Raw genomic sequence first — 16,502 nt, 5'->3', positions numbered from 1 at the left:
TGGGTTAATAAGTGGCAGAATCTAATGGCCCTATTCCACGGAACGATTATCGTTCATTTTCGGACGATATCGACCGCTACGGACGATAATCGTTCCGTGGAATAGAGTGCAACGATCAGCCGACATCGTTCATGTCGGCTGATCGTTGCAGTCGCTTGTTTTTCAACATGTTGAAAAACAAGCGACTGATATAGCAGCGATCTGCTGCCGTCGCTCCGCTGAATAGGAGCATCGGCAGCAGACGCTGCTATATCCTATGGGCTGCCCGGACGATCAGCGATCCTCCGAGCAGCCCCCCCGCAGAGAGAGAGAGGTAGTCAGTAAACAGGGCTTATCAAGACCCTGTACATCTGCATGATACCACACATTCATGCTTATTTACTGTACCTGAAAACTCACACTAAGTATATGATGTGTGAACTTCTCCAGTGAATTTCCAGATCTCCAGTGAATTTTTTTCTTCATTTCAATCAACTGGTGTCAAAAAGTTATATACATTTGTAATTTACTTCTATTTAAAAAATCTCCAGTCTTCCTGTACTTGTCAGCTGCTGTGTGTCCTGCAGGAAGTGGTGTTATTATTTCCAGTCTAACTCTGCTGCCACCTCTGTCCGTGACAGGAACTGTCAAGAGCAGAAGCAAATCACCACAAAAAAAAAAAACTCTCCTGCTGTGGACAGTTCATGTTACAGACGGAAGTGGAAGCAGAGAGCACTGTGTCAGACTGGAAAAAATACTTCACTTCCTGCAGGATATACGGCAGCTGATAAGTACTGGAAGACTAAAGATTTAAAAAAATAGAAGTGTAAAAATTAAACTTCTGACACCAGTTGAAACAATTCTACTTATTCCACCATAGCTTTAATGTTGCGGATTTGAGCTATTTATATTGCATAAATCCGCACCATCAAATCTGCAGTGGATTAAGTAGGTGTGAACTCACACTTAGGGTACATCGACGTGTAGGAGTCTTTGTAAATCTTCTCCAATTAGATTCATATCTGAGCAAGAAGATGATGCGTCCCAGAGCCGGGATCTTAGAAAGCCTGAGCTTTAGGGTTCGGGTGCCAGAACTTACACCGCAAAAATGTAAAGTACAAATGACACTAAAAATACTCTGCAGATGTTTGGGTAAGAAGTCACTAACAGAAGCAGCTGTGTATGGGATGTATAGCTGCTATAGTGATGGGCGGTCAGAATATATGTATGGAATGTGCTGCTGCCATGTGATCCTCAGCTGCTGCATCCTCTCACACACTCAGTGCACACATAGCCATTCAACAAATCTAACATATGGTGTATACGCTACAAAACCCATTAACTCTATAACTATGACAATGGTAACCAAAAAAATATTCTCAACCAATTAGTAGAGGGGAACATACATTATACTGCACAACACGACCAGGGAGGGTTACATATCAGGTTCCACCTAATGTGGTTGTGTTGAATAGAGAGGAGCACCACTCGAGCATGCTGGAAGTCCGTCCGAACCTGGAAGTCTCACCAGGTGGCTTAAGAAGTTGCATGCAGCCCTAGGACCGTATCTAACTTCTTTAAAGCGACTCTGTACCCACAATCTGACCCCCCCCCCCCCCAATCACTTGTACCTTCGGATAGCTGCTTTTAATCCAAGATCTGTCCTGGGGTCCGTTCGGCAGGTGATGCAGTTATTTTTTCTAAAAAACAACTTTTAAACTTGCATCCCTGTGCCAAACGGGAGTATCTGTGCCCAAACTTTGCACCACCCCTCCGTCCCTCCTTCCCACCCTCTTCATCATTAGGAATGCTCCAGGCAGATTATCTCCTATTCCCCACCTGTGTCAGCCCGGTACATGGGCTGGATCGTTAAGCACCTGTGCAATATTCAGCATGAAGAAAATGTTCCAGTGGCATTCCTAATGATGAAGAGGGTGGGGAGGAAGGACGGAGGGGTGGTGCAAAGTTAGGGCACAGATACTTCCGTTTGGCACAGGCTGCAAGTTTAGAAGTAGTTTTTTAGGACAATAACTGCATCACCTGCCGAATGGACCCCAGGACAGATCTTGGGTTAAAAACAGCTATCCAAAGGTACAAGTGGTTTGGGGGGGTCAGATTGTGGGTACAGAGTCACTTTAACCACTGGTAATCAATTGCTGAGATTTCCGAGTTCGGATGGACTCGAACATGCTCGAATTGCGCTCATCTCTAGTGTTTAAAGGGGTGATCCAGTGCTACAAAAACATGGCCACTTTTTCCCCACTCGTCTCCAGTTTGGGTGCAGGTTTCACTTCCAATGAAGTAAATGGAGCTTAAAAGGAGAAGTCCGGCAAAATGTTATATTAAACTATTGTATTGCCCCCCAAAAGTTATACAAATAACCAATATACACTTATTATGGGAAATGCTTATAAAGTTCTTTTTTCTCTGCACTTACTACTGCATCAAGGCTTCACTTCCTGGATAAAATGGTGATGTCACTTCCTGGATAACAATGGTGATGTCACTTCCTGGATAAAATGGTGATGTCACGACCCGACTCCCAGAGCTGTGCGGGCTGTGGCTGCTGGAGAGGATGATGGCAGAGGGATGCTCAGTGTCCCTCCAGTGCCCTGTGTCCCTCAGTGTCCCTCTGCCATCATCCTCTCCAGCAGCCACAGCCCGCACAGCTCTGGGAGTTGGGTCATGACATCACCATTTTATCCAGGAAGTGACATCACCATTTTATCCAGGAAGTGACATCACCATTTTATCCAAGAAGTGAAACCTTGATGCAGTAGTAAGTGCAGGGAAAAAAGCACTTTATAAGCATTTCCCGTAATAAGTGTATATTGGTGATTTGTATAACTTTTGGGAGGCAATACAATACTTTAATAAAAAATTTTGCCGGACTTCTCCTTTAATTGCAAACTACACTTGAACTGGAGACAAGAGCGGGACAAAATGGCCATGTTTTTGTAGCACTGGATAACCCTTTTAAGAAAAAAATATTCAATGCCGTATTTTTGGATCTAGCACAGCCACAATGGAGACCAACTTAGGTCAGCTGCTGTTACACATTTTCGCCTATGGTCTAGTGGATGAGGTGACGGAGGCAAAGGATACGGCCTGTTTTATACGGAACGGCTCTGCACAGCCAGACATATGTGAACCTGGTCTTGCTGGGATTTTTTTTTACGCTGGTTGTTACTGTACCCGCTAGCTCAGCCTTATTAGGGCATCTAATACATTGTGTAATGTAAAGAGATTTGCTCCAAAAACAAAGAGCAATCAGTCCTTTACATTGGGGTATATAACAGAACTTCTAAAAAAAAAAGCCATAGTTTAGACAGTGTGACAGTCTGAAATGCTGCTGCTGTAAACATATATTTCCATAAACGTATTCTTCTTTCATATATACCTAGAGCAGCTGCACAACCATTATACTCAGACAAAACCATTTATATGGGGTAAGCAGAAATTCTACAGAGAAAAGTCTCTGGGGTGACATCCATGTATGATATAATCTCATCTGCCTGCCATATGATAAAACCAATAAAAAAATAAAATCAGTCACTGTACAGTAGGATTTTGGCAGTCCCTATAAAGGAGGAATAACAGCGATTAGAGTAAAGGAGAGGTCTGGCTCATAAACCCCTTTTTCCAATACTTTATTATTATTATTCGAAGTAAGTCGAGGAGGGAGGGGTGGCATTATTTCAGGACTTTCACTAAATACAAAAGCAGATTCCGCACTTTAAATGGACAGTAGGCAATGCTTTATTTCCCTTGTGAGGAAATAAGTCCCTATAAAACACTAAGGGACAGTTCACACTGAGGAACCAGTGATGATTGTTTGAGCGGAGAGGAGCAGAGGCACCCTATATCTAACATTGAGGTGATGAAGCAGGCGGAATTCCGAGCAGAGTCCACAACGGGGATTCCATTGGAATATCGGCACAGATTCCTCAGTGTTAACTAACACTATTACAGAAAGATCCTAGAAAGAAACATATACTACGTCACATATGCAACTATATAGCGTACCTGGAATTAGGAAAATGTTTGATAAGTCACAGGGACATGTTATAAGTTTTGACAAGTTGGGGTTTGACTGCTGAGATCTCCACCGGTCAGAACAACAAGCAGAGAGAAGCACAGGGTGGAGCGCTTCACTTCCCCATATCTGCTTCTCCCAGCTCGTTCTCCTGATTAATGGGGGTCTTAGTGGTGAAACTCCAACCTATCATACAGAAAAGGTATTATTTCACCTACAGGAACATTATTTTTCTTGCTTAACAATTTATATAATCTATAAATCCTGCAAATAGCGTTAGGAACATACTTGGGATCTCTGGTGTCTGGGATGTCTCGGTGATACCCAAGTCTATTGCTTATCAGCATATTGAAGGCATGTTTCTGATAGCCGACATCCCGTACATCTTGGTCCACTTCATTGAAGATCATGCCTATGAGAAAGCATAGAAATCATTCAGAGAGACAGAGAGAATACATCCAATGAGTATGTTCCCAAACTACAATCATGCCTGGACGGCCGTTGCAGCAGCTGGAGGGCCAATGGTTCCCCATCTCCAAACTATCATTATGGCAAAACACTGCTGGACTCAAGGCACCAAATAAGCTGAAGGCATTGATGGTGCCACTGTTCACATACAAGCTCTAATACTGGGGAGACATGAAGAAGTAACAATCCCGGTAAAGGGAAATGAAAAGTAGAACTAGAGGCCTTAAAAAGGATATGCAGAGATTTTGGCCTTTCGGCAGGGTTCCCACTATGTGACAAGTCAGTTTATAAGTCCTGGCCACACTCTTAATACTGGATGTTTACTCCGAGAGCGAGCAAACTTAATCCGGACTCTTACAAGGGCAAAAGGAGCATCTGCCTTAAGCGGCATTAACCCTTTTACTAGAAGTCGGTGTCCAAGCTGTCCCTCCAGGAGCCAAACACTTTCTGTTTCCATTCCTTTCCTAGTTACACGTCTTTCATTGCTCTGTTAGGGCAATTTCTTATCTATCCCGACTCTTTTTTTCCAATGAAACCCAGGGCAGGTTTTAAAAAGGTTACCCAGTACTAGTAAAAGTAAAACTACTTTCTAGCAAAAACAGCGCCACCCCTAACCTCTGTTTGTTTGTGGTATTTCAATTTGGCTTCATTTACATCAGTTTGGGTGTGGCTTTGCAGCTCAGTTCTATTGAAGACAAGAGGTGGTGTTTCTGGAGGGAAGCGGACATGGTTTTTCTAAGCCTGGATAACCCCTTTAAGGTGCCTAAACCATCCAGCTATCTTATGTGAATAGGGTCTGACTGTACCAGATGGAGGATACCGGTGGTAAGGAGGAAGAGGCATGTTGACTTCCCTCCCTGACCTTCCAATTGTCTTATGTGTGTGGGGGACTCAGTTGACAGCTATCAAAAGGTGTACAGCCACCTTAAAGGAACTTTGTCTTCAATTGTATAATATGTATATGTATAATAAATGAACATATACTGGTAAATAAAGTGATCTTACTACCATTCTGTGGTCTTTTATACTTTCCTTCTGCTTCTGATGCAAACTGTCTCCTTTGTTGTTTCCATTTCCCCACCTCGCGTCTAGCGTACATCCTGTAACATGTCTTGTTCCTGCTGTACACTCTAGATGGGAAGTCAGACAACTCTGTTTCTCTATAGAACATATATTGCAGGCCCCTATAGTGTTGTGGGTGGTGTTATAGTGAAGGTGTAATGAGACACCGGGATTAAGGGAGGAAGGAACCCAGATGCCATATCCTGTGAACTGAAAAAAAACTTAGAGGAACCATCTAGCCAGTTATAAGTGCATAGTTCAAAGAACCTGCGTCTCTGAAGGTATGAAGCTGCATTAGTGTCTACGTCATAGGCAGTTAATGCATCTGTAAAGGCACTACCATTGACGGACAATTTTGCTCTATCGGGAGTCTATGGCTCGTTCTCCTGATCAGGTGTGGTCTTAACACTCAGACCCCCGACCGATCAAAATCGGCAAAAGTTTTTTCTAATGACAGGTACGCTTTCATGTTAAAAATTAATTGACATTAAGCAATCCTATAGTATTACAGCAGCAAACTGGATGAGAAGTCTATGTAGGAATATCTGCAATATAACTAATCACTGCAAATCTGTATATAGGAACTACGTGTGACAGTGCACATTGTGAATGGGACACCGGAGGCTGTAAGCCCAGCTCATCACTCATTCACAATCATAGGGAGGAAACTCAATTGTCTCAGCATTTCTAGGCTATTTTAAATTTAGAAAGATATTGAATGCAGATTGTAACCAAGCACATCTCCTGTAATAAAAATAAATATAAATATATATTTTATTTATTTATTTTAATTATACATTTATGTATAGTTTTTGCATAGATTGAGCCAGTGCATGCACTGCGTGACAAGAGGCATTCTCCATCATCCTGTGTAATGTGTCATCATAAGAGAGATCCTCCGGCTTTCCTGTGAAGTGTAAACTGTATGTACAAATGCTTACAGGGACATTCAACTTCCTCAGAGACCCCAAAAGGACACTGCTTGCCAGAAACGTGGTCGGCCCCTTGCTGACTCAGGGATGGCTGGTTTTAGAGGTATGGAGATTGTTTGTCCAGTGTGTTTGATCCTAAATTTCCAGCCAGGATGTGGGCAGATGTACACACGTAAAAGCGTGGTCTATTGCAATGTGCTCAGCCATGGTGGTCTGGAAACCACACTATTTGTTATCAGTATCAACAGACATGGATGGTTCCGTGCCAGGACAGGGGCGCCTGTGCCACTGGCCGCAGGGCACTTTGCTGGATGCTTTCACACACTGCACATTCAGTTAAAAGGGGTATTCCAGTCTATGGTTAAAAAAAAAAAAAGTTGCTGGGGCAGGAGAAACAGAGAATCAAAAACTATACTCACCTAGCCCTGATCCCCCTCCAGTTCTTCAACTTCTGGCCCCTTGATGCTTCTATCTTTTTGCTGCTCCTGAGACAAGTGTTCAGAGATGGACCTTATTGTTCAGCCAATCACTGGCCAGGACAGGATATTGCTGTGGCTAGTGATTGGCCAGAGTGATCAGGGGACCAGAAGGAGAAAAACTGAGGGGAGCAGGGGATGGCTTGAGCCAGGTAAGTATAAGTTTTTATTTTATTCTTCTCACCCCAGCAGCAACAAATTTTTTACCATAGGCTGAAATACCCCTTTAAATTAAATCGGTCATTATTTATTCATAAAAATGCCCTTATTTTTCCAGGGTTAATAGTGTCAAGGCTGTTGAGTCTAGGTTCCCCTGAGTCATGTGTGTTGTTTATTATGCTGAGGGTCACAGCGGTGCCAAGGTACAGGAAGCTCTAGGCTCTGCCCCTTGGACCCAATAAAGTCATGTTTTAAGAAAATAAGAACACAGACAATACAAAGGTATTTTCTGAATGCTTGTATTCATATCTATCCGCCATCAGCTCAAAAAAACTGGTCATCCATGTTTAGAAAAAATTAGCTGCTTTCTTTCAGAAACAGCACCACACCTGTATTCAGGTTGTAAGTGGTATTACAACTCCATTTACTTTAATAGAACTGAGAGAGAATAACAAACACAAACTGAGATAAATATTGGTGCTGTTTCTGGAAGAGAATAGCTATGATTTTCTAAACCTAGATAACCCCTTTAAAAGGTGCTGTCCTATGGACAAGTGATGAGTGTATGATCACTGGAGGCTAAGACGCCTGTTATCGAGCAGTGGTCATGTATAAGTATTCCACTCCATGTCTATGGGACTGATCAAGATAGCCAAGTGCTGTACTCCACTATCTCCATCAGTCCCATAGATTGTGAATGAAGTGTTAGAGTGCCTCCTTCCATTTGTCTAGCTGGGGCAAGGATCAATGGGGCATTACAACCCTCAGCACTACAGGGGATTGGGAACACCTTTTTGACACTTGGTACCAGGAGAGCATTAAGCTGGTGCACAATTCCATAAATATCACTGCAAAAACTGCTCTACGACTACAGCAGTGAATGCCCCCTAAGTACATATTCACACAGTGCTCATATTTCAGTTGCAATTTTCGCACATGCAAAACAGAAATACACCTCTTTACTGCACCACGTGAATAAACCCTATAGGTCTCAGTAACTGAGAAGACCTCAATCAGATCTGTGCAGAATGGACAACAATAATGCATCAGAGGACCCTATAGCAGTCTGCCAAAGATATATGGGAGAACTGCAGGAATTATGGAAAATGTCCTCATAGCGTTAGGTGTGACCCCCATAGGACACATAGAAATAATAGCTATCATATACAGTAGTATGCAGAAGAGACGTCACCACCCAAATATCCTGCAAGCACTTAAAAGAGTGACTACCACTAGAAACTATAGTGAAAACAGTCTCCTGGATGATCCTAAAGGTGGTTTATACATTTCACCTGCAGCATCTAAACAGGACGCCCCCTGAGGAAATACTTGTTCTATTTCTTAACCAAGTACAGATCTTAGAGGTACAAGTCCTACAAGTAAGCGGAGATATCAGTAGCTGGCAGCATGCAGTGTATTTCCGGAGCTACAACTCAGGTATGAACCATTTCATTTATCTCATGCCAATTCCTCTGTGGCAAATTAGCTGCGACTAGGACTAATGCCAGCTGTGCTGACTACTGCTACTCTAACAGCACCGGAGGCTGGAGAGAGGCACTGCTAACTCATTACATCCATGTATTCCTTATACTCTCAGATTAGCGCCCCAGGGTGCATCCTCCTCCGCTCCTGTATGCTACCATGTAGCTGAATCAGCCACAGATCGGACCAGGGAGCAAACGCACATACCAACTCTGATCACTGGGGATGCTGGGACTGGGATGAAGCTGCATCAGGGGAGAAGGGAAGTTGAGTATAGGCTTTAGACTGGTGAGTCCGACGCTCCGTCATTCTCTATGAGTGTTGGACTCATCTCAGGAGCGCGCGCGTCGGGCTTCAGGCACTGAAATCTCAGTCACCGGACCGTCTCAAGAAGCGGGACCCGGCGCGATTAGGTACGTAAAAGGCCCCGGCACCGGGGGTTGCAGGTTCCCTTTAATGCTGAAAAATACTCATTGCCGTTTTTGAATATTGTGCTGATTTTTCAGGGTGGTATAGAGTTAACTTCAATGGGAGATTCCTTTTTAAGCAAAATCATGCGGATTTGGATGTGGAAATTGATGTGCCTCCTCGGCCCAAACCAGGGTGCATTTTAGAAGTGTAAAAAAGCCCTTAAAGGAGAAGTCCGGCAAAAAAATTTATGAAAGTATTGTATTGCCCCCCAGTTATACAAACTACCAATATACACGTATTACAGGAAATGCTTATAAAGTGCTTTTTCCCTGCACTTACTACTGCATCAAGGCTTCACTTCCCGGATAAAATAGTGATGTCACGACCCGACTCCCAGAGCTGTGCGGGCTGTGGCTGCTAGAGAGGATGATGGCAGGGGGTAACTGAGGGACACAGGGCCCTGGAGGGACACTGAGCATCCCTCTGCCATCATCCTCTCCAGCAGCCTGCACAGCACTGGGAGATGGGTTGTGAAATCACCATGTTATCCAGGAAGTGACATCACCATTTTATCCAGGAAGTGAAGCCTTGATGCAGTAGTAAGTGCAGGGAAAAAAGCTCTTTATAAGCATTACCCTTAATAGGTGTATATTGGTGATTTGTATAACTTTTCGGGGCAATGCAATACTTTAACAAAAATTTTCACTGGACTTCCTTTAAGTCTCATATATTAAAGGGGTTATACAGCGAGGGAAAAGTTTTTATATACTGTTGCAAGTATATAGAAAACAATAAAGAAGCTATACTTACCTCTCCACACGCCACTGGTTTCTAGTTGAATTATCCCGCCTCGACTACCGATGACTGACAGATGGGACAGCGCCATGTCCAGTGATTGGCTAAGCGGGCTGTCAGTGCTGAGACAAGTCCATCTCAGAAGTTGAGAAGGGATCATCCAGCAGGGGACCCGGAGAACTTAAGGAGGACATTGGGGGAGCACAGAGAGGTAAGCATAGCTTCTTTATTGTTTTCTCTATACTTGCAGCAGCAAATAAAAACTTTTTCCTCGCGGGTTAAACCCCTTTAAAGTGACTCTGTACCCACCCCCCAAACCGCTTGTACCTTGGGACAGCTGCTTTTAATCCAAGATCTGTCCTGTGGCCCGTTTGGCAGATAATGCAGTCATTGTCGTAAAAAAACAACTTTTAAACTGGCAGCCCCGTGCCCAACGGCGGGGACTTAGATTGTGTATGCATTAGGCTGACACAACCTCTCTGTCCCTCCTGCCCACCCTCCTCATTGTTAGGAATGCTCCAGGCAGATTGTCTCCTATTCGTCAGCTGTGTGAATACTGAACATGGGCTGGATTGTTAATCACCTGTGCAATGTACAGACAGGAGTAAATGTTTCAGTGGCATTCCTAGTGATTAAGAGGGTGGGGAGGAGGGACAGAGGGGTGGTGCAAAGTTAGGGCACAGATACTCATGTTTGAGTATGCAAATTTAAAAGTTGTTTTCTAGGACAATTACTGCATCACCTGCCGAATGGACCCCAGGAGAGATCCTGGATTAAAAGCAGCTATCCGAAGGTACAAGCGGTTTGGGGGGGGTCAGATTGTGGGTACAGAGTCACTTTAACTGTGAAATACTGTGGCACAGACTGGTCATACAGGCAAAACATATTCCAGATTTATCTTATCCAAGCCTCTGTGCACGAACGCTAAGCTACAATGCCCGCAGCAAGTCTCTCATGCTTCTCAAATAAAAACTGTGTTTTCCAGTAGCGTCCACATTGGGAATCTACAGCTTTTGCAAAATGGGAACTCCTAGCATAGCCGGACAGACAACAGCTGCTAGTTGTAGTTTTGAAACAGCTGAAGAGCCACAGGTTGGAGTGAAAAAAATTTTTAAGTGTCCTGGTCATAAAAAAAAACAAAAAACCTGAGCACAGCAAACGTTTTGTTCAGTCACGATGTGGGTGTTTAGACTCCAACTCATCATAGATCTAGGAGAAGCGCCAGCTATGCGCTTCTCTCCCCAGCTGCTGCAGGAGATTAGCTCCAGTATAGTCTGTGGAGCTCATCTTATACAATGAGACTGAGATCTCAGGTAGCTGGACAGAGAAGAGCATAACGGCGCACTTCTTCTTCTTCTGAGATCGTGGGGATCTGATCACCCAGAACCTGACTGATGTCTCTGCTATATGTCAAAAGTTTGTTTTGTTTTATAATGACAGGGACCCTTTCAAATCCTTAATTCAGTCCCTAAAATAGCGACTGCAGTAAGATTATAGCCAATTATATGGATGTGTACATAATGAGGAGCGAAGCAAACAGAGAGGAACATAGGGTCCATTTACATGGAAAGATTATCTGCCAAAGATTTGAAGCCAAAGCCAGAAACAGACTATAAACAGAGATCAGGTCATAAAGGAAAGACTGAGATTTCTCCTCTTTTCATATCCATTCCTGGCTTTGGCTTCATAAATAGAGATGAGGAATCCTGGAGCATACTCGAGTCGATCCGAACCCGAACTTTCAGCATTTGATTAGCGGTGGCTGCTGAACTTGGATAAAGCCCTAAGGCTATATGGAAAACATGGATATAGTCATTGGCTGTATCCATGTTTTCCAGACAACCTTAGAGCTTTATCAAAGTTCAGCAGCCACTGCTAATCACATGCCGAACGTTCGGGTTCGGATCGACTCGAACCCGAACCCGGTTCGCTCATCTCTATTCATAATCTGTCAGATAATCTTTCTATGTAAATGGACCCATTTTAGCCAAAACCAGGAGTGGGTCCAAAATACAGGAAAAAAAGTTCAAATAAAGTTCAACTCATTCCATTATATTTTTTTATCTGATTGTTCCTGTTATAAATTTGGTGTGAACCCGTCCACGAACTAACCGGTCCCTCACAATAAGCTCTTGGGGACACATCCGGACACCAGTAACACTATGCTGGGACTCTACCCAAACAGAGACGTTCCCCTTTAAATGCTTTATATCACATTACAGACTACCTGCAGCCCCTCCGATACATTGTTTCCAGTTCTTACCCATCTCCGGGGAGAAATTCCCATTAGTTTCAGCAAAGTTTCCTATGTGATTTCCTAGCGGATCTCCAGCTCGCCCCTTATTAGATCCATCAGAATCCAGCGACTCCCGGGAGAAGCGGGGGTAGATCTTCTTGGGGAAGGGTCGGTAGGGCTCCAGCCCCTTGACGGGCACATGTCTGACGCCTTGGCTCTCTTCGCTGAAGTTGAAATAAATAAAGAGCAGAAGTGTCCAGGTCACGGAGGTGAAGAGGCACCCATAGCAGAAACAGCGGAGAGCGGCGCTGCCCATGGTAACCCTAGCATTGTCGGGGCTCCATCCTCAAGTCCCTGCCAGGAGCATAGAGAGGACAAAGGGCAAGATTAAGAATAACAGAAGTAATAACAGCAGCAATGAGTGATGGGGGGTAATAGGTTACTATGTGCTGAGGTCACAGCAATACATGGTGGCTATATATTAACTGCAACCCAGATGTCCATGTGTCACCCTGCAGGGGGCGCTATTGTCTGGCTGCAGCAGCAGAGCCGGACTACATGCTACAGCCGCCACCAAGTCACCCACCCGGGGCCCCTCACCCAGCCGCTTACCTGGGGCCCCTTCCAGAGTGGTCTGAGAGGAGACTGGCCGCAGCCTCCGCCCACAAAATGACGAACACAACAAGCCCCGCCCCTCAGCTCTGAGTGTCAACCAAAGCGTTTCACAAGAAGGGCGTAATCAGCCGCATGACGTCATCTCAGGGCGTTGCCGGCGTGCTGGCGGACGGCTGAGCGCTAGAGGCAAAACACTCCTTTTACGTTTTTTGTCTCCAGTAGAAAACCATGTTGGCTTAGTCCAGTCACAGGATTATAGGGATTCTGCGCTACAAGAAAATGGCCGACGCTCGTTTTAATTTTTGATCTGTGATCCTAAATAGTGTTGTTTGAGGGAGAATTTTGGAGAATGTGTGTAGAATGTAAAGAATGAGTGTGATTTGGGTTCCTTCCTGCAGCTGGAGACAGTTACTTTAACTTTGGCATAAAAAGATAACCATACTGTAAAAACATTAAAAAAAAAAAGAGTAAAATAGTGTGCCCAGTAAATTGGTGAAAGATAATGGGTATTGTATATATAATGCTGTGCAAAATAATCTGTGTGTGGTAATATATATGGTGCCCACATGGGAGGACTTATCGAAAGAGATTACAATATAAAAGCTGTGTTGTCCAAAACAACCAATCAGAGTTCTGCTTTCATTTTATCAGAGCAATCTATGAAATGAAAGCTGAGCTGTGATTGGTTGCTATGGGAAGCGTAACTTTTCTTTTAAACACTTTATGATAAATTCTCCCCAATGTTGATTATTTTTATGTCAGGTTTATCACAGGACATGCACTTGAGTGTGAATTGCGTTGAGTTTTTAGATAACTTATCTACATACAGTATACATCACATAAGAAATGTCCTGGCATTCATGCAGATGTTACTTTGAAACGTATCAGCTACCTATACAATATGGCTGACCTAATACACACCTTATGGTAGTGGTATTCCCAGACGACAGTGGTCTAAGCAGCGGTGTCCCCATGGCTACCAGCCCCCCCTTCCCAAGCATCTGTGACAGATTACAGTCTGATGCCATGCGTTAATATTATGCCTTGTAGACTCAGCCTTGGTCCCTGGCGAGTGCATCCAACTTTATGGAAGATCCAGTGAAATCACAAAGATAGCCTAGGAATCTGTCCCCAGTGGTGTAGCTACCATAGAGGCAGGGTAGGCACTTGCTATGGGGCCTGTACAGGAGAGGGGCCCAGGGGAGAAGGTAAGAGCGTGTGTCCTTCTGCTTAACCCCTTATGTACTGCAGTGTGTTAGTGACCCAATGTTCACTTACATGCTGCAACAGAAAAAAGGGTTAACAAGCAGAAGACAGAGATTGCTGCTTCACTGCACTGATAACTTCTGACTTTTGTTCTCCAGCTGGCAATCAAGTGGGAAAGGAAAATATGCAGAGCTCCATGCAGAGGTCAGGGGTTATCAGTGCACCAGCAGTAAAACAGATATATATATATATATATATATATACGCAGTGCTTTGTGTTGTGCGTAGGGGGCCCCTTAAAATTTTTTGCTATGTGGTCCCGTGAAACCTAGCTACGCCCCTGTCTGTCCCATATAGTCGTGTGCTGCGTTGGCTGCAGTTTAGGATCAGCTTCTCTAATTCAGGATCAGACACCCACCTATTATTGCAGACACACTTCAAAAATTGTTCAGGAACGGTTTATGGATTTTTTTAAATAAAGTTCAAGGTGTACATACGAACAGGGCAGTATTAACAGCTGCTGCTGCCCTAGGCACTAAACCTGAAGACGCCCCATCTTCACGCACCTATTGGCGATACCAGACCTGACCAATACCACCATACCCCCCACCCCCCTGGAAAAGACACCAGATTTACTGGCAAGTCTGAACAGGAGGAGGGAAACTAAAAAAAATAAAAACAAAAAAATTAGTTTTTTCTGTCCCCCTGCTCCCTGGTGCTGCCCCCCTGCAAGGTGCTGCCCTAGGCACCGGAGCACGGGTGCCTAGTGGTAAATACGGCCCTGCATACGAACATGCTGATATGCACTGTACTTGTAGCGGCAGAGCTGCTGATTCGGGCACTGGGGTTCTTATTTCCCTCTGTGGAGCCATTTTGTAGTGTTGGATCCGAAACCAATATGTAAATGAGTCAATTTGGTGCACAGGGGGCATTCTTCAGTGTGCTGTCCTGCTCGCCTTCCTTCTCGTACGTCCCCTCCTGCTCTCTTTGAGGAGTGAGATGTGGCTTCTTATGCATAGATGAATATGCATTAGTAGGAGGGGTGTTTGAGCTGGCAGACAGACAGGACAGCGCACTGAAGAGCTGAGGGAAGCCCCCAGTGCACCAAATGGACTAATTTCCATATAGGCTTTGGATCTAAGTAAAAAAACAGCAATAGAGAGAAATATGCCAGAATCAGCATCTCTGCAGCTAGAGGTACATATGTACAAACCTGCTGAAAGTTTCCTTTTAATCATTAGTTCATTCACTAGTTTACAATGCCATAGTCGGCTCAATTTGAGTGATGACAAGCTTTACAAGCTTTACAGTACTACCGAATATGTTGGTGCTATATAAATAAAGGAATTTATGAATAGCAATCCTCCAAGAGTGTTTTTTACAGAACTTTGTGCCCCAATACAGTCGGGCACTATCAGCATTGGTTGGACACTGTATCATTTTATTCATAAATTTGTTGGAGTAATAGTGGAGGATAACATCGGATTACAATTTTTTGCTAAACCAGACATGTATTTACTAGAACATGAGATGTCTTATGTTTGCGATATAAAGACATGTTAAAGCAATGTCTGATATGTTGATCTATTAATGATTATATGTATTTGCTGCAGTCAGCCACAAAGAGGAGCTAGTCAGGGGGCTTGAGTTAAAGAGTAGCAAAGAAGTCATGAATTAAGTTCTGTCTATAAACATATTAACCACAGAGGGATTGAAAATTGACCAATTATAGACATAGAACGAACTGATAAATCCTAGTGCAGCACTGGTCATATTCATAATATCCAGCACCTATGATATTTGTAGTGCTTCTGATTTCATAGTATTATTATCTGTTAGATTCTGCCTATAATGGAAAACCACTTTCTGAGAAAGTTGCTTTGGGTTCACAGTACTGGATAATCATTATATAGCAGGCAACGGCCTCGTTAAAAAAAGAACTGACAGTTACAAAAAAAGTGACCCTGGCACAGCTATATTTTGTACTTTAGGCTATGTCCTGCAGATGTCGAGGAATGTATGATAATAACAGTCTACAGATAGACAGAGTTTCCTAAGGAGAAGTTATTCTGGGGACTATGTTATATAAATACAAATCATGTACTTTCAGTTTCATCATACCCTTTATTGTTATCTTTGCACATTAAGGCTAGGTTCAGACGCTGTAACTGTGCGGCTGTATTTTTTATGCGGCTGTAAATGTGCGGATGAAACTCCGTCCGTGGGAAAAAATAGACATGCGGCTCAAAACATACGGTCATTTACTTGGAAATCTGGTTCAACTAAAAATAACAAATAAAATGTTAAGAAAGTGATGCAAACACCTCTGGATGCATCTGGGAAAGCAGGGAAACAGTTTACATGAATCGCTATTACCGGGGTTTGCGATCCTCTGCACTATAGCCGATGTCTCTCATGGTTAATATATTGAATTAATAAAACACATTTTCTTTGTAATAAAGTCCCTTTCATTGTTCAATAATTAAATGTAAACGATTCCATCATTTTGCAATTAAATATACTGTTAAAATAAATATATATATAAATAAATGTATATTTATATATATATTTATTTTTTGACAGTATATTTAATTGCACAATGATGGATTCGTTAGAATTAAATTATTGAACACCGAAACTGTATTC

The 16,502-nt window shown here is 43.3% G+C and overlaps 1 protein-coding gene across 1 annotated transcript in view; it reads right to left on the bottom strand.

Annotated features, from left to right (window-relative positions):
* The window catches only part of GALNT11 (polypeptide N-acetylgalactosaminyltransferase 11), a 30,803-nt gene extending 18,057 nt beyond the window's left edge, over positions 1-12,746 (bottom strand). The window contains exons 1-3 of the mRNA XM_069958861.1: positions 12,649-12,746; positions 12,064-12,390; positions 4,304-4,427 (exon numbers count right to left, since the gene is read on the bottom strand). Coding sequence (XP_069814962.1) covers positions 4,304-4,427; positions 12,064-12,352 — 413 coding nt within the window. The 5' untranslated portion in view covers positions 12,353-12,390; positions 12,649-12,746. The remainder of the gene's footprint in view (positions 1-4,303; positions 4,428-12,063; positions 12,391-12,648) is intronic.
* Positions 12,747-16,502: the final 3,756 nt, after the last annotated feature.

Source organism: Dendropsophus ebraccatus, chromosome 2 (assembly GCF_027789765.1).
Source record: "Dendropsophus ebraccatus isolate aDenEbr1 chromosome 2, aDenEbr1.pat, whole genome shotgun sequence".
In the NCBI taxonomy this organism is placed as follows: domain Eukaryota; kingdom Metazoa; phylum Chordata; class Amphibia; order Anura; family Hylidae; genus Dendropsophus; species Dendropsophus ebraccatus.
Note: the sequence above shows the minus strand (reverse complement) of the source record. Positions and strands in the feature narration are given on the sequence as shown.